The sequence below is a fragment of the Xenopus tropicalis genome, chromosome 2 (assembly GCF_000004195.4).
Source record: "Xenopus tropicalis strain Nigerian chromosome 2, UCB_Xtro_10.0, whole genome shotgun sequence".
Classification (NCBI taxonomy): Eukaryota; Metazoa; Chordata; class Amphibia; order Anura; family Pipidae; genus Xenopus; species Xenopus tropicalis.
This window is the reverse complement of record NC_030678.2, coordinates 83,784,511-83,810,042: the sequence shown is the minus strand read 5'-3', so window position 1 is coordinate 83,810,042 and position 25,532 is coordinate 83,784,511. Positions and strand designations below refer to the sequence as shown.

Below are 25,532 nucleotides of genomic sequence, written 5' to 3'. Positions count from 1 at the left end.
CCAAGCCTCTTCACATAATTTTTCAGGATTCGTTGAGGTCTGGCATGGTGCCGAGAGACTGGCGAATTGCTAATGTGGTGCCATTATTTAAAAAGGGATCTCATTCTCAGCCTGAAAACTATAGGCCTGTTAGTCTGACATCAGTAGTAGGAAAGCTTCTGGAAGGGGTAATAAGGGATAGGATAGTTGAATACATTGCAGTTCACAATACTATTAGTTTGTGCCAGCATGGTTTTATGCGTAACAGATCTTGTCAGACTAATTTAGTTGCCTTTTATGAGGAGGTGAGCAGGAATCTTGATGCTGGAATGGCAGTTGATGTCATCTACTTAGATTTTGCTAAAGCGTTTGATACTGTACCTCACAGAAGGTTAATGATCAAATTGAGGAATATTGGCCTAGAACATAATATTTGTAATTGGATAGAGAACTGGCTGAAGGATAGAGTACAAAGAGTGGTGGTAAATGGAACATTTTCTAATTGGACCAGTGTGGTTAGTGGAGTACTGCAGGGGTCAGTCCTTGGTCCTTTGCTTTTTAACTTGTTTATTAATGACCTGGAGGGGGGCATAGAGAGTACTGTTTCTATTTTTGCTGATGACACTAAATTGTGCAAAACTATAAGTTCCATGCAGGATGCTGCCGCTTTGCAGAGCGATTTGACAAAATTGGAAAACTGGGCAGAAAACTGGAAAATGAGGTTCAATGTTGACAAGTGCAAAGTTATGCACTTTGGTAGAAATAATATAAACGCGAACTATCTACTGAATGGTAGTGTGTTGGGGGTATCCTTAATGGAGAAGGATCTAGGGGTTTTTGTAGATCACAAGTTGTCCAATTCCAGGCAGTGTCATTCTGTGGCTACTACAGCAAATAAAGTGCTGTCTTGTATAAAAAAGGGCATTGACTCAAGGGATGAGAACATATTTTTGCCTCTTTATAGGTCCCTGGTAAGGCCTCACCTTGAGTATGCAGTGCAGTTTTGGGCTCCAGTCCTTAAGAAGGATATTAATGAGCTGGAGAAAGTGCAGAAACGTGCAACTAAACTGGTTAAGGGGATGGAAGATTTAAACTATGAGGTGAGACTGTCAAGGTTGAGGTTGTTTTCTCTGGAAAAGAGGCGCTTGCGAGGGGACATGATTACTCTGTACAAGTACATTAGAGGGGATTATAGACAGATGGGGGATGTTCTTTTTTCCCATAAAAACAATAAACGCACCAGAGGTCACCCCTTTAGATTAGAGGAAAGGAGCTTCCATTTGAAGCAGCGTAGGTGGTTTTTCACGGTGAGGGCAGTGAGGCTGTGGAATGCCCTTCCTAGTGATGTGGTAATGGCAGACTCTGTTAATGCCTTTAAGAGGGGCCTGGATGAGTTTTTGAACAAGCAGAATATCCAAGGCTATTGTGATACTAATATCTACAGTTAGTATTACTGGTTGTATATATAGTTTATGTATGTGAGTGTATAGATTGGTTAGTATAGGTTGTGTGCTGGGTTTACTCGGATGGGTTGAACTTGATGGACAATGGTCTTTTTTCAACCCTATGTAACTATGTAACTATATAGTATAAGTATATAGTCTATGGGGGGAATTCACAAGTGGGGAGAGACCCTTTTTTGGAGTAAAAGTGGTGGAAAATACTTTCTCCAGATTCATAAACAGAAATCCGCTTAAATTCCAAAATGCCCCCAAAATGAAATGCAAAATCCTGCTGGTAAAATCCAGCTGTGGGACTGGATTTGATGGCACCGACAGATTTACCAAGAGCTAAAAGCAAATTCATAAAAAAAATTTCGGGAAAATGACAAAATCTGAAAACTGTCTGTTTAAAAGTCAAATTCACAAAAGTGGAGATAGAGGTTTGTGAATTAGGTGGAAAATCTCCACTTTTATTTTGTCTCAGTATCACCACTTTTGGGAATTTCCAGCCCTAGGAGTACAAAAAGCAGCTGCATTTCACTTGCTTAGGCAAATCCAGCTTTTTGCTTATTTGTTTTCTTTAAAAAAAAAAAATCTGAAGATCACTTCTTTGTGAACTGATGACAAATCTTCCTTGTCACGGGTGACAGTTCTTTTACGAAATGCCATCCCACCAGCTAGAATGTAAATTGCCGGTGGGATAGTATACGCGGCGCCGCGATTTGCCAAAGTTTCCTCTCAAGGCGACTTCAGCAAATCGTGCCGCCGTGTATGCAATCCCACTGGCGATTTACATTTTAGTCGGTGGGATGGCATTTCAGTGAGATTAGTCGCCTGCGTCAAGGAAGATTTGTTGCGCGGCGACTAATCTCCCGCGTGTCACAGCCCTTAAAGGACTACTGGCCTGGCGAAAAAAAAACTTGAATGAAGGTCACTGTTACCTATCATATACGATTGCAATGTGTATGGCCACCGTAAGACAGATGGGTCCATTACTAGTTTTGTTAGTCTACCAGTGTGCCCTTTAACATCAACCTACCTAATAGAGCTGACTCTTTCAAAATAACTGGCTCTGGCTGAAATCCACTTTCTCTCCATGCAGGATGTGTCAATTATATTGTTAGTGCTGGAGTTTGTTATATAAGTTAGCTCTAATACATTTGCTTGGAAAGGGAGCCTCCCAAAAGATGTATTAGACCTGTCAATCAAAATCTGACCCTGACTTCTGCATGAAGAGAGCATAAAGAAAGAGAGATATTGAATAGTAACTTTCTCAATAGGTACCCTTTAAGACAACTAGCTAAAGCTGAAAGACACTAAACAAAGTTAACTGGAATCAACAGTTAAAAGGCTCTTACAGTGACAGGATGTACTATAAAGTGACTAGCATTTGGACATAGTAAATAATTGGTTGTACACTGGATGCATCATTAATGCATATTAATGGGAGTAATCATCATCCTTTCATTGCCAGATACTCTATTGCTCAAAAATAGACAAGTAATATGTCACTGCAACCGATGAATAAATGCACATAAGTAATGGCAATCGTTGCACACATATCTGAATATAATCAATAGATTTGCTGCAGGGGTTAGGGCTTATATTCACAAGCATTTTTTTATGCATTCGGCACTTGTTTGAGCGCACCTAAATGCATTCTTTTATTGATTCCGTTATATTCTGTCTGGTTGTACTCCCATGCATTCAGAGTTGTGCTTTCCTTCATTTGTGTTTCATTGTGGTTTTTAGATGCAACTTGGCATGCATTTGGCAATGCAGCCTTTACTAAGCTACCTTCTGTTCTGCTAACATAGAATGCAGCCCCTTTATGCTTTCTGTGATTGTACCCATTCACATATTATCACTGTAGCCTTATGTCTTTACTGGATTTCCTTCCCTGTCTAGGGTATCTGTGTATTTCACTGACCCTTTTCTTGCCCCTAATTGTTTCAGCTCTTTGTCACATGCAATGTCAAAAACAAATCCCTATTCTTTTCTCTACAGCAGCCAAAAATAACCAATTGTGAGCAGCTTAAAAAATGCTCTCGTAATTCTCATAGCATTCTGGGCTTCTTCTCTGCACATCAAAGCTACTTGCAGGAAATTTCTGCTGCTTTGCTCCTTTGTTTTGCTCGCCAGTTATTTTGCACTCACAGAAACATCCTTTTCCTTGGAACAAAAGAGGGTGCGTCGATCTACTTCTCCCAATGAAAAGCTCTTACGTTAGATGTTCCTGGGATAACAATGAATATGTACTTGCAAAATATGTTGAGCTGATATCGCTTACGCTTAGGATAAAGAAATAGTGTCAGCTTTATTCATCAATAAAGCTGGGCTACCACCAGAATGGTTTAATTTGTCCTGATGTCTGCCTCAAAAAGGATCAGCATCAAAAGTTCTTGGCTCTGACACTCAGCATGTCAAGAATGAACCTTCAGTAACAAGAAATTAAATGTTTAATTAAAAAAAAATCTTGCTTTAAAATAGATTGAAATGACCACAAAACCACCATTTGTGGCTTAAAGGGGTAGTTCATCTTCAAGGTATTACAATGTAGTCAGCATTATTCTAAGAAGAGCTATTTTTTTGTTCTGTAACTCTCAGGTTTGAAATTTAAACTGCTATCTAGTTGCTAAGGTTTAATTGCTCTAGCAACCAGGAAGTCAAAATGGGCAAGGAAAAGCATTTAAAGAAGATTAACTTTTTTTTTTTTTTTTGCTGGGGTCAGTTCCTTTTGCATGCTGGAAATTGGAGAAAAATAATAAATTTAGATGAGATACAAAATCAATAATGATGACTAATTAAAAAGTTAATTTAAAATTTGAAAGTGCACATTCCAGACTTCTATTTAAAGATATTTGCATACATTTCAGTTTCACCATTTAGAAATAAACACTTTTTATACACAGTCCTCCTCATTTCTGGGCAGCATAATGTTTGGGACAATTGACTTCACAGGTGTTTGTGTTAACTCAGGTGTGTTGCATTGCTTCATTAGTGCAGGGATGAGATACCTAGGCTGTGTCTTCCATTGGGAGTCTGTTCAACATGAGGAGAAAAGCTGTGCCAACGAAAGTCGAGGAAGCTATTATGAGGCTGAAAAACAAGGATAAACCCATTAGAGATATTGGTCAAATCTTAGAATTACCAAAATCAACTGTCTGGAATATCATTAAGAAGAAAGAATACTCCAGTTAGCTTTGTAATTGTAAAGGGACGTGTAGGCCAAGGAAGACCTCCACTGCTGATGACAGAAGAATCCTCACTATGGTAAAGAAGAACCCTCAAATGCCTGTCCTACAGATCAGAAACACTCTTCAGGAGGCAGCAGGTGTGTCTTTTACAGGGACACAATGAACAGAAAAGGAACTGCCCAAGATCCAAAAGCTTACCAGCTCATACAGTGGCTTGCAAAAGTATTTGGCCCCCTTGAACTTTTCCACATTTTGTCACATTACAGCCACAAACATGAATCAATTTTATTGGAATTCCACGTGAAAGACCAATACAAAGTGGTGTACATGTGAGAAGTGGAACGAAAATCATACATGATTCCAAAAATTTTTTACAAATAAATAACTGCAAAGTGGGGTGTGCGTAATTATTCAGCCCCCTTTAGTCCGAGTGCAGTCAGTTGCCCATAGACATTGCCTGATGAGTGCTAATGACTATAGAGTGCACCTGTGTGTAATCTAATGTCAGTACAAATACAGCTGCTCTGTGACGGCCTCAGAGGTTGTCTAAGAGAATATTGGGAGCAACAACACCATGAAATCCAAAGAACACACCAGACAGGTCAGGGATAAAGCTATTGAGAAATTTAAAGCAGGCTTAGGCTACAAAAAGACTTCCAAAGCCTTGAACATCCCACGGAGCACTGTTCAAGCAATCATTCAGAAATGGAAGGAGTATGGCACAACTGTAAACCTACCAAGACAAGGCCGTCCACCTAAACTCACAGGTCGAACAAGGAGAGCGCTGATCAGAAATGCAGCCAAGAGGCCCATGGTGACTCTGGACGAGCTGCAGAGATCTACAGCTCAGGTGGGGGAATCTGTCCATAGGACAACTATTAGTCGTGCACTGCACAAAGTTGGCCTTTATGGAAGAGTGGCAAGAAGATAGCCATTGCTAACAGAAAACCATAAGAAGTCCCGTTTGCAGTTTGCCACAAGCCATGTGGGGGACACAGCAAACATGTGGAAGAAGGTGCTCTGGTCAGATGAGACCAAAATGGAACTTTTTGGCCAAAATGCAAAACGCTATGTGTGGCGGAAAACTAACACTGCACGTCACTCTGAACACACCATCCCCACTGTCACATATGGCGGTGGCAGCATCATGCTCTGGGGGTGCTTCTCTTCAGCAGGGACAGGGAAGCTGGTCAGAGTTGATGGGAAGATGGATGGAGCCAAATACAGGGCAATCTTGGAAGAAAACTTCTTGGAGTCTGCAAAAGACTTGAGACTGGGGCGGAGGTTCACCTTCCAGCAGGACAATGACCCTAAACATAAAGCCAGGGCAACAATGGAATGGTTTAGAACAAAACATATCCATGTGTTAGAATGGCCCAGTCAAAGTCCAGATCTAAATCCAATCGAGAATCTGTGGCAAGATCTGAAAACTGCTGTTCACAAACGCTGTACATCTAATCTGACTGAGCTGGAGCTGTTTTGCAAAGAAGAATGGGCAAAGATTTCAGTCTCTAGATGTGCAAAGCTGGTAGAGACATACCCTAAAAGACTGGCAGCTGGAATTGCAGCAAAAGGTGGTTCTACAAAGTATTGACTCAGGGGGCTGAATAATTACGCACACCCCACTTTGCAGTTATTTATTTGTAAAAAATGTTTGGAATCATGTATGATTTTCGTTCCACTTCTCACGTGTACACCACTTTGTATTGGTCTTTCACGTGGAATTCCAATAAAATTGATTCATGTTTGTGGCTGAAATGTGACAAAATGTGGAAAAGTTCAAGGGTGCCGAATACTTTTGCAAGCTACTGTATGTTAAATGTGGTGGGGATGTTATGGCTTGGGCATGATTGGGCATTGATGATGTAACTGCTGATAGCAGTTGCACAATGAATTCGGAGGTGTATAGAAACATCTTATCTGCTTAAGTTCCAGTACATGCCTCCAAACTCATTGGATGGCACTTTATGCTGCAAAAAGATAATGATCCCAAACATACTGCTAAGGCAACACAGGAGTTTCCCAAAGCAAAAAATTGAAAATTCTTGAATGGCTAAGATAGTCACCTGATTTAAATTCAACTGAGTATGCCATTCATATGCTGAAGAGGAAACTTAATGGAACAAGCAGCCTGCCGGGGACACAAAGCAATCGAGAGGTGATCAGTACCTGGTGATGTCTAAGAACCGCAGATTTTAAGCAGTCATTGCATGCAAGGGATATGCAGCAAAGGGCCCGATTCACTAAAGTCCGGAATAAGGAGTGCTATTTATAGCATGCGTTAAAAATCTTATCACTTCTTATTTTTCGCTCGATTTACTAAAAGGACACTTGTCATAATTAAGAAGCGATGTTCTTGGCGTTATTTATCTTGCGACGACATATTTTCAAGCAACGTGCTGCGTAATATATTGTGCGCTGCGTAATATATTGCTTGAAAATATGTCGTTGCAAGATAAATTACGAAACATAACTGCTTTAATATACCTGCCATTACTCTGTTACTCTCCAAACATTATGATGCACTGAAATGAGGGGGACTATATATAAAAAGCACATGGTGAAACTGAAATGTATGAAAATAACTGTAATTTTAAGCCTGGAATGTGCAATTTAATCACTTCTGAATAGTTTGATTTCAAATTTTACACTCAGGAGCAGATGGATGAATCAGACATTATGGAGGGCACTGTATAACTGTAATGCACAATGACAGAATGTACAGTACAGATGTGTCAGTAGACCAAAACCCACAGGACCCAGGGTCATTTGAAATTTGTGTAGGATAATAGTACTAAATATAAAAAAATATATAGTGCTTACATGTTCCACATGTATGGCTCTTACATAAGCAGTATACACAGTGTTTATGGCACACACACATGCTGATATCAGGCTTAATGATACATAATGTTTTTTCAGTATTTCTACAATGGCGCACAAGGGATTTTCAATATGTCTTTTCATTTTACTGCAGCATGCATAAATATTTTGATTTGCCAATTTCAAAAAATGAATAACTCATAAGGAACAAAAGGACCTGTAAAATGATGCTTCTAACCCTTGCTTCTCATACAATTAATTACAGGGTATGTCACATCTCATCACCTCCTACAGGGATGATTTCCCCCTGGGTAGCCAAGTGTGGAGTGCAAGTACAGCACAGAATCATGCATATACATGTGCCTAGTAACCTTGGTGCAACAGGGACTTCAACTTTCCAACACAGCTAGTTTAGTACATGAAAGGTAACATACATATAGATAGATGTATACTGTACAGCACAGGGGAAAAAATCTAAGATTCAGCTTTATAAAAACGTGTATAACCAAGGGGCTAACCAAAACCCCTTTACCTTAATGATACAAATGCATTTGATGTCATTTACAACAGGGCCTATATGAGAAAATAGAACTGTCCATAGTAGGGCTTCAGAAAAGTTAATACAAGTTAGTATATTTTTAGTAATATTTAACAGCCTTGAAATAGCACTATCCAGACCATTACTATGGAACAGTTATTCTAAGAGAGGTAAAATTACATAAAATACAACCTGAAGTTTTCTCACATGTGAAGCACTGGGGTCTAGGTGCGCAGGAGATCTCAGCACGTCTGGTCTCCTATGCTCTGGATTTCAGATCAAAGGATGCGCTTACGCAAGATCCTGGGGGCAGCGGTAGAAGATGATGCTCTCTGGGCACCTTGAAAATAAACTTGGCCTTGTGTCTACGGCATCTTCAATGAATAAAGATGCCTTGATGTTAGAGGGGCAAAACAGTGGAAAAAAATGTCCAATTCTCAGATGTATGTAGCTAATTGTGTGTGATATCCTACATTTTCCCAGCAGCAGGAAGTGGATATATTTGACTGATAAATTCTCCACAAGGGAAAGGAGCTCCCTTGTTTAAGGATGAAAATTATACCTTGGGTTATAAAAAATATATATTTATTTTTATTTTTTGACAATGATTTCCCCTGAGAAAGAGACCTACCCATTTACTTTAAAAAGCAAAGTTCCAATTTGTCAGTTACACCTTAATCTTTCCAATGTAATTAACCCTCACTTTCTGTGAATATAAACAGGCTTAATTGTTTTGCCATTTTCTGTGGAACATTAATAACAAAGACACAATCTTTTTTTTTTGTTTTTATGTATTGTTGAAGCAAATGTTGTCCCCAGGGGCACAATTCAGGCTGTGGGAAGAACATGAATTTCGCATGAGGAGCATTAGACAGCATCCCTGATGGGTGGAGCTGCCGGGGACAGAGCAATTGAGAGGTGATCAGTAAGTTTGCTCCATGCAACCTCTGATCTGGCAGCAGCACTGCAGGCACAGCTCCCACACGTAAGTTATAAGCAGTATTTCTATGCCTTACAAACCCTATTTGTTAGTCCAAATAGAATGCTCACAGCAAACTCAGCAAGGGCTGGATTTTATATTTAGCTTGACAGATAGGCATCAAAGAGAAAGCAGATACTGATTACTTTCTTATGCTTTAACTGCTGAGATATGTCTAAGACAACTGCTGAGTGTGACAGTGTGGCAAAATAGGGGAACCTCTCACAGGTCTCACTAGGTGCTTATCAGTTGCTAGGATATATGGCAATAATGGAAAATGTAATGATAGTGCTCATTGTCTCAAGTTACTTTTTATGGAAATTCAGGGTTAGGATGTTTAGTGTATCTATTCCTCCTGCCAGTGATACACTGGATGTTACTTTCAAATCTGGTGCTTCTGTAAGGTATTGTACCTATTAACCCAAACGTAGGACAGGTATATCATATCATTCATTTGCTCTTTTGTGACCTAATAAATTATTAAGAGTAGTTTGTACTTAATGATAACTAAGCTAACATGAATCCAGTTTGGTTGCAAAATTAAGAATTTCATTGTTTAAATATATTTAAACCGCACGATGCTATGCATTATGCAGAAGAACCCTTATTCAGAAAAGCCCAGGTCCCGAGGATCTGGATAACAGATCCAATGCCCGTAACTGTATTGCATTTTTAGGGTTTTTTGCATGCTGTTTATCTATTTCATTACCCACAAAAAAATGTTCAATTTTCATTGCAATGTGCATTTGCAAAAGTCAAAAAGTTGAATTTTATTTGGTTCTGGTAAGGAATTATTTTATAGCAGTACCCCGACAATTTTTCATTGCAAGACGTGTTATTTCATGATGAGGCAACAGGGATTATAGTACAGGCATGGGATCAGTTATCCGGAAACCCATTACCCAGAAAGTTCCAAATATTGAGAAGGCCATGTCCCATCTCCTGTAGACTCAATTTTAATGAAATAATTAAATTTTTAAAAATTATTTTCTTTTTCTCTGTAATAAAAAAACAGTACCTTGTACTTTATCATAACTAAGATATAATTAATCCTTATTGGAGGCAAAACAATCTTATTGGATTTATTTAAAGTTAAAATAATTTTAGTTATGGAGATCTAAATTATGAAGACCCCTTATCCAGAAAATCCTATCTCTCGAGCATTCTGGATAAAAGGTCCTGTACCTGCTACCTACTGGTTCTGGATATAGCGTAAATAAAGATTTACACTTGTTTAGTGTTAATTTGAGCACTTTTAACTGTAATTTATTTTATTTTCACCCATTTCAAAGATTTTTGCCATTTTCTGATATCTGCATAGGTCTTACCAGTGGGTTTACCTAATTGTGCATGCAGCATCTCCAGTGAGGAACCACTCTGCATATCCCTCTGTTCTCCTATGGGGTTGACAAAAAAATAAATTTCTCACAAGGTACATATGTAATTGTGGTCATTTACAGTGGTAAAATACATACATACAAAACAACTTGAACAAAATGTGTACAATCTTGTAAATTACTAGTGTACACTACATTACATATATTTAAGTCTCAATTTAAACAACAAAATGGATGCTTATTACATAAAAGAAGATTACATATCACAGAATCTGTTATGTCAACAAAATGAACACTAAATTCCACGAAACTAATGTTTAATTTCCACAAAATTAATTTGATGAAAAAATTCTGTCAAATTACTAGACCAATAAGAAGCAAGTATTTTCATTAACCAATACCAAGCAATTAATAATAAATAATAATAAATTAATAGCCATTTACTGGTCTTTATTCCCCCTGTTTTAATATATACTAAATTGTAACAAATTGATGACAAATATAATCAAATATTATGCAATACTGGCAGAATGATACTGCTGGCACAAAACTGGTTATTATGTTTCTATGGATATTTTAAATTTTGGGATGATGACATCACATTACAATACAGCTAATCTTACAAACTCTTAAGAGAATAAAATGCAAGATCTTTATTGCATCATATTAGAATCACCCTAACATGAAATGTATAGCTACTCAGGCCCGGATTTTAGGGAAGGCTACAAAGGCCCAGACCTAGGGTGGCAGAATTCTAGGGGACACATGCTGCCTGTGCCACATGTTGCTTGCAGCTTGACCCAATCAGCAGTACTGAGCTGCAAAGATCTGTGGCGGCAAACTGCTCAGTGGCCACATCTACACTGGGTACTGTGCAAGAGATTTTGACAGCTGTATAACCTGACAGCTGAATCACCTGTTCTGTCCCCAATTCAGAAAATGGCAAAAATCTTTGAAATGGGCAAAAATAAAATAAATTACAGTTAAAAAGTGCTCGAATTAACACTAAACAAGTGTAAATCTTTATTTACGCTACATCCAGAACCAATTCAGCCAATCAATGGCGCTGTGGCAGTAGTAGTGGTAGTAGCAGACAAGGTATGTGCAAGCAACGGTGTTGAGGAGGTGCAAGTGGGTTCTCCGGCCTAGGATCATACCAGATTTAAGAGGGTAAGTTCATGTAGGTGTGACTGGGTTGTGTGAGTTGTGAGCAGGAACAGGGCTAGAGGGAGCCTTCAAATCTGGACATCGATCTACTCATGGGTGAGGGGCCTAAAGAAAGTCTCTGTGCTGGCACCCAGCCACACATACTTCCCTGTTTGCACCTCCTTTTCAGCTTTATACCCAACTGACAGTACTAGGGACTAGATGGGCAGGAAGTTGCCGCCGCTAGAATTTTGCTGCCCTGTGCCCAGCCTTTGGGACCTTCCCACTTCCTTAATAGTTATGCTTTTAATGTTAGGTTGAAGCAATAAAGACCTTGCGTTTTATTTACCTGACTTTGTTAAATCTTAATGAGGTTATATTAGGGTTATTGTAATGATAGTTTAGGTTTGAAGAGAATGGGAATAGCTATATATACTCCAGTTATCATACTTTGTGCTTACATGCTTTTCTTTAAAATTAATACTCAGCTACAAAATATCTTCATATTAGTTTTGTGCCAACTGAATCATTCTGTCAGTAAAGCATTATATTTGTCATCAATTTGTTACAGTTTCTAATTACGAACCAATTAATGACTGGGAACAATGACTAGTAAAAGTACTCCAACCGATTCCAGAATATGACTGACAAATCTTTTTTTACAGAATTAATGTGGTAGAAAAAAAAAACTTGTGAGGAGCTTAATGTTAAATTTGTTGACATGAATTCTGTGATATGAAATCTTTCTTTCTGTAAGTTTGTCATTTAAATCTAGTAAATTAGAGTTATAAATTAATTGTGTAGCTTGGCATACTGTACTCATTTATAATATTATATATTTTGTTCAAGTATTTTTTTTAATATATTTCATTCTGTAAGTAACTTTACACACCACTGGTTCTGCTGCATGACCTTTGTATATTTGTTTACCAGTGTATTTGTCCACAATTACAAATATACCCTGTGAGAAATTAATTCTGTCCATAAATGTATTGGTATATTCTTGCACACAAAATTTATGGCATCCTGTATTCATTCTGCTAACTTCAACACTGTGCTAACAGCTGGAGGGAAGTGGCTGCTTCCCCCCACCTCAACATTATTATAATCAACATGCACTTCTAAAGCACTAACATATTCCATAGCACTGCCTACTGTATATACAAGAGGACTTTGTTTTTTATATAGTGTTGGCACATTTACACAGTCCCTGCTCCAGGTTAACTTTTAGTCTAAGGCAGCGATCCCCAACCAGTTTTACTTCTGAGCCACACTTAGATGTAAAAAGTGTTGGTGAATCACACAAGCATGAAAAAGTTATATGACATGGCATGAAAAGCCAAATAAGGACTGTAATTGGCTATTTGGTAGCCCCATGTGCATTGCTGGCCTGCAGGAGGCTCTGCTCTCTGTGCTTCCAAAACTTGTCTCCAACTCAGAGATTTAAAAATGGACACTTACTTTGAGGCCACTGGGAGCAACATCGGGGGGGGGGAGTGATGCTCCTGAGCCACTAGTTAAGGAATTATACCACTTTAACAAACACTAGGGCCAATTTTATCAGGAGCTTATGAACCTGCCTGTCTGTTTTTGGAATGTGCATAATTCAAAGCCTGGATTTGAACTCAGAATGCGAGCCCTGCAAGGCTCAAGTTTGACCGTGCCACTGCTACCCAGCTTAAAGGAGAACTAAACCCTAAAAATAATTATGGCTAAAAATGCCATATTTTATATACTGAACTTACTGCACAAGCCCAAAGGTTCAGCATCTCACTAGCAGCAGTGATTCAGGTCTTTACAGCTGTCACAGGAACTCCCCATCTTGGAAAGTGTTCTCTGAGCAGCTGTTGGGAAGCTAAGCTTAAGGGTTGTTGCAAATCATCAGAAAATGAGGTTTAGGAGTCATATAAGTTGATGCTATGCGCTGATTATTCAATTCTGATGCAAATTGCACTGGTTTCAGAGCAGTCATGTAGTAATTATCAGTATTAATTACTAGCCTTATATTGGGACATTTATAATCTATATGTACAGGATATTGTGCATCGGTCCCTAAGCTCAGTAACTGACAGCAACACAGATCATGTGCAGTGAATCAGCAGAAAAGAAGGGGCATGGGGCATGGGGGCATTTTTGAAGGCACAGATCTTCCCTATGGTTGTGGACTGTGGTTGCCTTGGGCTGGTACAGAAGCTTACTTCTTTAGTTAAGCTTTAGCTCGCCTTTAAATGTTTTTGGCCCTTGTCACATTATTTTTTTCACTAGTGGAGGACACAGTGATTTGGCTATCTGTTGCCCTGCACTTTCCCTATAAGCACTGACAAGCAATCTCTTTAAAAATGAGCTATACTATACATAGGGCAGAAGCTGACTGAATCAGCACAGAAACTCCATATGTGATAGGATTCTTAGTTTATGACATTCCTCAGTGACTTCCAATTTTCTTATATTTTAGAAATATATACAGTGGAGGAAATAATTATTTGACCCCTCACTGATTTTGTAAGTTTGTCCAATGACAAAGAAATGAAAAGTCTCAGAACAGTATCATTTCAATGGTAGGTTTATATTAACAGTGGCAGAGAGCACATCAAAAGGAAAATCGAAAAAATAACTTTAAATAAAAGATAGCAACTGATTTGCATTTCATTGAGTGAAATAAGTTTTTGAACCCTCTAACAAAAAAAGACTTAATACTTAGTGGAAAAACCCTTGTTTGCAAGCACAGAGGTCAAACGTTTTTTGTAATTGATGACCAAGTTTGCGCACATTTTAGGAGGAATGTTGGTCCACTCCTCTTTGCAGATCATCTCTAAATCCCTAAGGTTTCGAGGCTGTCTCTGTGCAACTCTGAGCTTGAGCTCCCTCCATAGGTTTTCTATTGGATTAAGGTCCGGAGACTGACTAGGCCACTCCATGACCTTAATGTGCTTCTTCTTGAGCCACTCCTTTGTTGCCTTTGCTGTATGTTTTGGGTCATTGTCATGCTGGAACACCCATCCACGACCCATTTTCAGTTTCCTGGCAGAGGGAAGGAGGTTGTCGTTCAGGATTTCACGATACATGGCTCCGTCCATTTTCCCGTTAATGCGAATAAGTTGTCCTGTGCCCTTAGCAGAAAAACACCCCCAAAGCAAAATGTTTCCACCCCCATGCTTGACGGTGGGGACGGTGTTTTGGGGGTCATAGGCAGCAACACAGCGAGTTGAGTTAATGCCAAAGAGCTCTATTTTGGTCTCATCAGACCACTGCACCTTCTCCCAGTCACTCACAGAATCATTCAGGTGTTCATTGGCAAACATCAGACGGGCCTGCACATGTGCCTTCTTGAGCAGGGGGACCTTGCGAGCCCTGCAGGATTTTAATCCATTGCGGTGTAATGTGTTTCCAATGGTTTTCTTGGTGACTGTGGTCCCTGCTAATTTGAGGTCATTAACTAACTCCTCCCGTGTAGTTCTAGGATGCTTTTTCATCTTTCTCAGAATCATTGACACCCCACGAGGTGAGATCTTGCATGGAGCCCCAGAGCGAGGTCGATTGATGGTCATTTTGTGCTCCTTCCATTTTCGAACAATCGCACCAACAGTTGTCACCTTCTCTCCCAGCTTCTTGCTAATGGTTTTGTAGCCCATTCCAGCCTTGTGCAGGTCTACAATTTTGTCTCTGACATCCTTGGACAGCTCTTTGGTCTTTCCCATGTTGGAGAGTTTGGAGTCTGCTTGATTGATTGATTCTGTGGACAGGTGTCTTTTATACAGGTGACTAGTTAAGACAGGTGTCCTTAATGAGGTTGACTAATTGAGTAGAAGTGTCTAACCACTCTGTGGGAGCCAGAACTCTTAATGGTTGGTAGGGGTTCAAAAACTTATTTCACTCAATGAAATGCAAATCAGTTGCTATCTTTTATTTAAAGTTATTTTTTCGATTTTCCTTTTGATGTGCTATCTGCCACTGTTAAAATAAACCTACCATTGAAATGATCCTGTTCTGAGACTTTTCATTTCTTTGTCATTGGACAAACTTACAAAATCAGTGAGGGGTCAAATAATTATTTCCTCCACTGTATATATGTATGAATAGAGAGAGACAAAGAGGGAGAGAGAGAGGGCATGAAGAGTATGAAACAAAATTAGTTTTTATAACATTAATGGTTGTACAGGTATAGGACCCATTATCCAGAATGCTCGGGACCAAGGGTATTCCGGATAAGGGGTCTTTCCGTAATTTGGGTCTCCATACCTTAAGTCTACTAAAAAATCTATAAACCATTAATTAAACCCAATAAGATTGTTTTCCATCCAAAAAGGATTATTTATATCTTAGTTGGGATCAATTACAAGATACTGTGTTATTATTACAGAGAAAAAGGAAATCAGTTTTAAAATTCTGAATTATTTAATTAAAATGGAGTCTATGGGAGACAGGCTTTCCGTAATTCGAAGCTTTCTGGATAATGGGTTTCCGGATAAGGGGTCCCATACCTGTATTTCGTAATGTTTTTTAAAAACAATATGCCTAAAAAAATTAAAGGGCTGACTACTAGCAACTGTACTTGTGCTATTTAGCACCTTTCAGCAATTAGCTTTTAGCTTTTTATTTCCTATATCTCCTATATACATGTTATGACATTATTTGTTTTCATTATAGGATATGTGCTACACAGGACTGAGTTTAAGCCTTTCCCTGCTGGGGATTTTTTCTGGTCGAGTCACAAATTGTCAGGCATCTCACACAGAATAACATATAATCATGATGTAAAATATTCTACGACACTGTTACTTGAGTGACTGCGCTATGACACACAAAATATTAAAATATTAAACTGTATTCCTGTAATATTCAGTTAAGATCTGTGCTCCCCCCTGCCAACCACAACCATTGGCCCCCAATGTCCCCGCATAAGCGGGTGGAAGTGCAAGGGTTTGGTTTTGAGAATAAGACTTATGGCAGGAGAATGTGATGGGGCTGTGAAGTCAATAGTCCTTATCGGTTCTCCTCTAGGAACCTTCCCATGGTCACAGAGTTTGCTCCCTCCTAGTTAGGCCACTAAATAAACTGCCTTGGGAAAGGTATTGGAAGGTCTACCTTTCCTTCTGTGGTTGAACTCACAGCAACGGCATCCCTGGCATATATGTTACACCACATTAACCGTAGTCATAAGTTTTGCACTAAAATAGCCGGAAGGCATACATAGTGCATTTAATTGCTAGCTATTAATGTAATGTGACATAAGTACTCGTTGCTATGTAATCATATAGCTAATTTGTTGTTCCATACCTTAAACTGTAATACACAACAGTTCCCTTATTGAGAGTGTAAAGGCACACCATTTTACCTTATGTAAAGTGTTCTTTGGTGTATTAGGACACTGTGCTGTGTAATAAAATATGGCTCAATCATTACAAAGTTATCATAAAGACTTGTCATACTTAAGAGGCTTCTTGTAAGTATACTTAAAGGAGACATATCATATAAAAATTAAGAATATACCATTGAATTATACCCCTATAAATATAGAAGGATTGTGCTTAACAAAGTTGTGTTTCGGACTGATTTATTGAGAAATTCCACCAAAACCCCACTAGTCCCGCCCTTCTGTTCCACTTCCTGCTGGCTGAATTCTCTGGATGTGCACGGGAGCGGGCGGCACTCAGTACACTGCACTGTAGGGTAGGAACCAATCAGCAGCTAGGCTGACCTAATAGGGAACTGAAGCCTGTGCTTGTGTGAGTGCAAGGCTGTGATTGGCTATCCCCCTCCGGGTGTGCTTCTGGCAGGGACTGTTAGGACACACCCACCCTTCATTTGAAACATGGACAGAGAACTGATAGGGTCTATAGCGAGTTCCAATAAAGAGGCAATTTTTACAGATAGGATTAATTTTTAGCACAAAGTAAAACCAGCACCATATATTATTTATAATTGCCTACAAAATTTGGGGTTTTCCATTTATCTATGTCTCCTTTAATAGACTTCCTATAAGGGCTCTGGTACACGGGGAGATTAGTCGCCCGCGGCAAAACTCCCTGCTCGCGGGCGACTAATCTCCCCGAGTTGCCTTCCCTCTGCCATCCCACCGGCGAACATGTAAGTCGCCGGCGGGATGGCAGACGCGGCGAGGCGATTTCGGGAAATCGCCGAAAAAGCCTCGCGAGTCTTTTTCGGCGATTTGCGCGAAATCGCGCCGCCGCGTCTGCCATCCCACCGGCGACTTACATGTTCGCTGGTGGGATGGCAGAGGGAAGGCAACTCGGGGAGATTAGTCGCCCGCGAGCAGGGAGTTTTGCCGCGGGCGACTAATCTCCCCGTGTACCAGAGCCCTTATAGGAAGTCTATTAAAGGAGACATAGATAAATGGAAAACCCCAAATTTTGTAGGCAATTATAAATAATATATGGTGCTGGTTTTACTTTGTGCTAAAAATTAATCCTATCTGTAAAAATTGCCTCTTTATTGGAACTCGCTATAGACCCTATCAGTTCTCTGTCCATGTTTCAAATGAAGGGTGGGTGTGTCCTAACAGTCCCTGCCAGAAGCAAAAAAAGCAAAAGTAAAGCCCTCTAGCACCAGGAGAGAGGAGTATAATTTTGCATGGGAAGGCTGACAATACAAGGCTTTCCCTTGGAGAACATTTAAAGGGGTAGTTCACCTTGAAATTAACTTTTAGTATATGTTAGAATGTCTTTTCTAAGTAACTTTGCAGTAGGCACTCATTATTTATTTTCTTTTATAGATCTTGAATTATTTGTCTTTTTCAGCTGCATCTTTCCAGCTTTCAAATAGGGGTAACTAACCCCGGTAGCCCAAAACTATGGCTCTGCAAGGCTACAATTTTATTGTTATTGTTACTTTTTATTACTTATCTCTTGATTCAGTCTCCCTCCCGTTCATATTTTAGTCTCTTATTCAAACCTTATAGTTACTAGGAGTGGCTTTTTCCTGCAATGCCCCTACATCGTAGATTTTCAGCCATTTTTAAGCTTTAAGGGGTGGTTCACTTTAAAGTTAACTTTTATTATGATACAGAATGGCCTATTTTTAGAGACTTTTTAATTGGTCCTGATATTTTTAAATTATTTGCCTCCCTTTTCTGACTCATTTCAACTTTCAAATGTGGTTTACAGACCCAGACAGCCCAAAAACTATTGCTCTTACTTTTTATTGCTTATCTTTCTATTTAGGCCCTTCTCTATTTATATTCCTATCTTCGATTCAAACCACTGCCTGGTTGCTAGGTTAAATTAGACCCCACCAACCAGATAGCTGCTGAAAATTCCAAACTAGAGAGCTGCTACACAAAAAGCGAAATTATTCAAAATCCTCTAGTAATAAAAAATTCAAATGCGTTTGCAAATTGTCTCAGAATTGCATTTTTTACATCTACATCATATTAAAATATAAATATTATAAATATTAATTAAACCCCTTTAAGAACCTCTTTTATGGCGCAAAATTTTGTCTTGTAGCTCTTGTCTTGTGTCACATGTATCCTCCTTCTACTATTCACTTCCAACATTGACACTGCTGCAGGATGCAAAGGGAGTGCCCTCAGACATGAGGCAATATTCAAACAAAACAAGTGGCAAAAAGGTCATCCGCTTAAACACAATAATATATTGCGTGCTTGGAAACAATACAAACATGGAAAGAGATATCCCGCAGGACAGGCTGCCACAAAAAGCATCTGCACTTAGAAACATATTGGTTCAGAGTGTATCAGGATATGACTTGGGGTGGGGAGACAGGGCCGTCAGTAAAAGATGTTCTTATTTTGTAAGCAAAATATGGATTAAACAACACATAAATGAACAGTCAGTATCTCTGTATATAGTACTGACATATTCCACAACACTTTATACATCATTCATATCAGTCCTGCCCCTGCTGCCCTGGCTGGAATCAAACCTAGGACCCCAGGGCAAGGCAACAGTGCTAGATAAGGACCTAAAGGTAGAGTCCTGCAGGGGTTTGGTCAGGCAGACCTGTACCCAACTAAGACCCGCTGACCTGCAACACAACCCACACTTGCAACACCGCTATGCCCCCTACCCAGACCTGCTACTTGATTAGCACCCCCAATGGGTTTATTTAACACCTGGGGACCCAAGAGACACTGAGTTAGTACTGGACCATTGCAAAGGCAAAGAAAGGCGTTGTATCCTTTGTGTACATATATATATATACATAACGTCTAGATCCAGCACTCCTAAGCGAAGCCAATTAACTACCAATAAGCTACCAATTGAGCATAAATAGATAAATATTCAAATGTAGAGTGGTGCACACCGAGGATCCTTTAAAATATAGCTTTTATTTGATGCTTAAAACATTGTAGATCAGGCCAATGTTTCGGTCTGTATCTAAGACCTTTATCAAGACCAGACCGAAACGTTGGCCTGATCTACAATGTTTTAAGCAGCAAATAAAAGCTATATTTTAAAGGATCCCAGGTGTGCACCACTCTACATTCGAATATTTATTCATATATATATATATATATATATATATATATATAAAAAACAACAAATGTGTTGTTTGTTTCAGCTCCAAAAACTGCCTGGGATGCTGGTAAGAAAAGCTGAACAACAGCTTGAGTCATAGAGGTTGGACATCTTTGATTGTTCACCTCTTCAGATGGGGGCACATTCTACTGTATTGCCAAGGGCATCTTCTCTAAATATGGCAATATTCTTCTCTAAGATTGAATTTTTTAAGTAACCTGTATGCTCAGAGCTATGGAATATGTCGGTGTCTCATAAATATGTGTTAATAATAATAATGATAATAATATGTTTTATATTACTCTTCTTTTTAAATTATCTATTAGTAAATCAAAGTCGTTATGTATCTATTCAGCTCATTAAGCCCTGATCCATTTATGAACATGTTTATTATAAGTGGTGAGGTACTTTTCTGATTCTGTCCCATGGGATTACTCATGTAATTCCTGTTTTGTTTCTAATAGGGCTATGCAATCTAAACTAAAGATAGCTAGAGCTTGTAGTTGGAACTACTTGCTTGGGGCACATCATTAGACCTGAGAGCTGTGTAAACGGTTAGGCTCAATACAAATACTGGGCAAATTTGTACCTGGGCAGGAACATTCAGTGAGGCTGAGGGGAGAGGGGAAAGGGAGAAAGTTAGTTTTTTTGTATGTGGATTTATTTAAGACCTATGGCCACACATTATAAGATCTGCTCGTTTGGTGAGGTTGCCAAAACAAGCAGATCTTTTCCCCAATATGCCCTCCTAAGGTGGTCAATATTGAGCTGATCAGATTGATTGGCCTTAGGAGGGCCTCATACATGTGTGGATAAGCTGCTGAAGGGGCAGAATTGGCAGCTTAAATATGCCCATGTATGGCCACCTTAAGGTGACATAAACTTAGGGGCTTGGAAGAGAAGGCAGAGCATAAAATTGGCAGAGGGTCCCTATATATGTAACATGAGGTAAGGTTACCTCTAATAATATTTCACAAGTATTGCTTTATGTTTTTGTGAGCCCAGAGAGTACAATTTAGGTGAGCTTCTCCTCACTGAGAAGTCCTTATACATCACTTAAGGATGATTGCTCTTAATTAGCCCCATGTGCTTACAGAGGTTGGAAATGATACATTTGAATATGAAACTGCTACATATATATATAAAACAAAGGTAAGGATAATACTTTGGGTGTTGCCATTATGTTACACTAACTTTTATCCCCAGAATGTTTGGAAAAAAACTGCACAGTTCCAGGAATCCTTCTAACTAAATTTACCCCGCCATCATACTAGTATACTTGTATCCTACCACTAGTACTACTATTTCCCAAGGCTTTCTTGCAGCTCATATTGGCACCCATGGTTTATTGGCCTTTCCTTGTATTTTAAGACTAAGATAATAACAAGTCTTTATCCATTATTGGTTATCAGAGTTGAATCTATGAATATCACCATAGCAAGCAATATTATTTCACAGTCCAGGTTGTTCCAGTGTCAATGTAAAGTTGTTACTGTACATGGGCAGTATGGCAAATTAGACTACAAATTTCCAGAGATAAGACATAGGATGATAAGTAGAGGAGAAAATATTGGTAATGTTGCTCTTAATTTTAGTTTTTCTTAAGTGTCCTAGCTTCTTTAATAAGATAGTAGAAATCCACTGATGTAGACAACAGTATTCTAAGACAGTATTGCGGCTGATTTAAACATTTAAAATTTTGAAGTTAGAAACACAGAACATGAAAATCATTTGGATATTGTCTCGTGCTGTCAAGGTTAACATGATAGTAATGGTTCATTAAAGGGTAATGGGATGGCAACTAAATGTGTGGGTAACAAAACCCTCAAAATCACCCTGTCTGCCAATAAACTTAAGGTAAACCTCCACATGGAAGTGGACTTACCTTTTCAAAATAATATTTAAAAATAACAAAATCTATTTCTATTTTATATAAATATAATCTATTTATAATGTATGTATACAAATTAATTTAATTACCAGCTAACTGTTTTGACTTACCATATATCCTCCATTCACAGAAAAACCTGTGCAACTAGTTACAGAGATAACTAAGTGACAAGTGACTATTTCTCCCACGAGAGGTGAGTTTTAAATCTGAACAGTGGATTGAGATTAACAAAAGCAGAAAACCAATGTACTGAAGTGTGCAAAAATTCATCTGATCTGACTGGACAACCCATTTGTCATTGTCATTTTGCTATCGAACAGGAGATTGCGGTGTTATTTTGGTTTGTTCGTACTATACTTTTGTAAAACATTGAAGGGTTTAGCACAGAACTGTTGCTGCTAGAATAAATGATGTTGGGAAGTATATATATATATATATATATATATATATATATATATAAAAGTCCAAAGCAACAGGCACTCACGTCTAGTGCAGTAAAAGATGGCCTGGGTGCAGTATTAAAAATATTACAGCATACAAAAAGAAAATGCCGCACTCACAGGACTTAGTAATGAAAAAATAAATTTATTTATTCGAACGTCAACCTCAGGTTGACATTGGAATAAATAAATTTATTTTTTCATTACTAAGTCCTGTGAGTGCGGCATTTTCTTTTTGTATGCTATATATATATATATATATATATATATATATACCTATAAACAGGACCAGCACACCATTTATCAAGGACATTGTGCAAGTGAAAAATACAAACTTAAGTAATACAAAAAATTGAGAAACTCTAGTGACATCATAATTTGCACAGACTGATTATCCAATGCTATCACGGTGCAAATCATACATAGTTAACCAATCCAATGGTATAATGTTAATACATAAAAAAGTCAATGTGATTTCTCTCTCTCACCAATAGGTGGCAGTATACGCATGTGTGACTTATCCAGTTTGAAATCCATAGAATGTGCATATGGTGTAAACATCTATAACAAAAAAAATTTTTTTTTTGTATACAGACATTTATTGCGGCCAACTAATCTTTCTGTGGGGCATTAGCCTTATGCAGACACAGTAGATTCTATTTTTTGGTGGCACTTAATGAATTGGTTAATAAATTGGTTTTTTTCTGCACAATGATCCCTAAGGATAAAATAGGATTTGTTTGATGTATACGGCAGATAGTTTGCCTGGTGTCATGAATATGTGTTTTTAATTTACAAACAAGGTAACAGTAACTTACCTTTCCAACAGGGCACCATCTTATGTCTCTTGGGGGCCATTATTATTGTGTTATTCGCCTCCAGTAACCATGGCAGTGTCACTAGGATCACAGACTGCCTCAGGAAAAAACAAGGGAACAGATCTATGGGGACATTGCCTTGCTCTGAGTAAATAAGTCTGTTGGTGTTCAGACATGGCATATTTTCTAATATTTTCATTACCTGGTGAATGATCTTTTACCCGATAAGATTTTAGTCATAAAAGAACATGACTGCATTGCACTTGTTATCTTGAGGACTTTGTAAAACAAAATGTTTTACAGGTATGGGATCGATTATCCGGAAACCCGTTATCCAGAAAGTTCCGAATTACGGAAAGGCCATCTCCCATAGACCCCATTATAAGCAAATAATTGTACTTTATAAAAATGATTTATTTTTTTCCTGTAATAATAAAATAATACCTTTTACTTTATGCCAACTAAGATACAGTTAATCCTTATTGGATGCAGAACACTGCTATTGGGTTTATTACAAATTACAGAAAGATCCCTTATCTGGAATACCCCAGATCCCGAGCATTCTGGATAATGGGTCCCATGCCTGTACAGGCATGCAACCTGTTATCCAGAATGCTCAAAACCTGGGGTTTTTAGGATAAGGGGTCTTTCTGTTATTTGCATCACCATACTTTAAGTCAACTATAAATAATTTAAAAGATAGTTTAAGATTTTTTTGTCACCAGTAGGGATTTTTTATATCTTAGTTAGGATCAAGTACAAGGTACTGTTTTATTATAACAGACATTTTACTGCCATTCATGGTGGTTTCAAACAAATAAAAATGCAGGGGGAAAAATGAGTTTTAGTAAATTGCTCCCCCCCTTAAAGTCCCATAGCAGCAAGCAGTCTTCACTTACTGGATGGTGCCTGGGTTACATTGATCCTTGGGCACAAGCAGAATTTGCACAAGCATGATCTTGCATTAATAACATGCTGTAAGTTTGAGAAACTTAAGGTCCCTATACACGGGCCAATTATAGCTGCCGATATCGGTCCCTTGGACTGATCTGGCAGCTTATCGGCCCGTGTAGGGGCACAACCAAGGGGCCTGGCCGACCGATATCTGGCCTGAAATTGGGCAGATATCGATCGGCCAGGTTAGAAAATCCAGTCGGATCGGGGACCGCAACGGCTCATTGATGCAGTCCCCGAACCGACTGCCACATTGCCGCGTGTAGAATTCGATCGTTTGGCCCCGGGGCCAAACGATCGAATTCGCCTCCATGTCTCCCCGATATCGCCCACCCTGCCGTGTATGGCCAGCTTTAATAAGACCACTCCGGGGTCAAAGTAAAAAAAAAAATGTAATGTCATCTTAAAATTTGAATTTGTTTGTCTCCTTTTTAGGTGTATCTTGCATTGGCATCCCAGAATGAAAGATAACAGTTGCAAGTTACATTTGCTTCCAGGTAAATGCTAATCCAAACATTTATAACTAACCAATCACAAGCAGATTGCCTGTAGTAATTGTCTTATATTTACCTAAATGCTACACCAACATCTTGCTGCAGAGGATTTTTAGAAGAATAAAAAGATTAAGTAAGTTTGGAGAACACCAGTGGCCACCCCTTTAGATTAGAGGAGCAGAACTTTCATTTGAAGCAGCGTAGGTGGTTTTTCACGGTGAGGGCAGTGAGGTTGGGGAATTCCCTTCCTAGTGATGTGGTAATGGCAGACTCTGTTAATGCCTTTAAGAGGGGCCTGGATGAGTTCTTGAACAAGCATAGTATCCAATGCTATTGTGATACTAATATCTACAGTTAGTACTGATGTTGGTATATATGGTTTATGTGTGTGAGTGTATAGATAGGTCAGTATATATTTGTGTGCTGGGTTTACTTGGAAGGGTTGAACTTGATGGTCTTTTTTTAACCCTATGTAACTATGAAGAGGGTCTAAGGGTTTCTTGTAGGCCCCTGGCATCCCAGTCCAACAGTGGGTCTGGGTGACAACTCATAGGGCTACATTCATCAAATCAGGAGTTCGAATCCCGAATGGGAAAAATTCGGATTGGATACAATCATTTCTGAAGATCGCAAATATCACAAAAAATCGTATTAGTTTCAATAATATCATATTGGCGATCCAAAATTTTCGTAACAAATGATTGTAAACAGCGGGAAAACCTTGCCGACTTTGATCCAATGGCACTCTGCAGCTCCAACCTGGCTTCGATAACGAAGCTTGAATGAATCTGAAACTTTCGTACTCGGCGCAATAATACGATTTTGTCACACAAATTTTGTCGCAAAGTACAAAAAAGTCGCACAAGGTAGAAAATATTTGCCAAAAATACGCACGGACTGTTCGAACGAACGCTCCGAGCGTTCATGGATTAGTAAATGTGGCCCATAGTATCATGGTACTTAGCTGACAATCTTTCAGCTTTTTTATCTTGC

General features: G+C 38.8%; 1 protein-coding gene across 1 annotated transcript in view; it reads left to right on the top strand.

The window, feature by feature from the left end:
* The first annotated feature begins 8,874 nt into the window (after positions 1 to 8,874).
* LOC100496959 (endochitinase A) overlaps positions 8,875 to 25,532 on the top strand; it is a 31,083-nt gene continuing 14,425 nt past the window's right edge. The window contains exons 1-3 of the mRNA XM_031896912.1: positions 8,875 to 8,964; positions 21,964 to 22,026; positions 24,481 to 24,542. Coding sequence (XP_031752772.1) covers positions 24,506 to 24,542 — 37 coding nt within the window. The 5' untranslated portion in view covers positions 8,875 to 8,964; positions 21,964 to 22,026; positions 24,481 to 24,505. The remainder of the gene's footprint in view (positions 8,965 to 21,963; positions 22,027 to 24,480; positions 24,543 to 25,532) is intronic.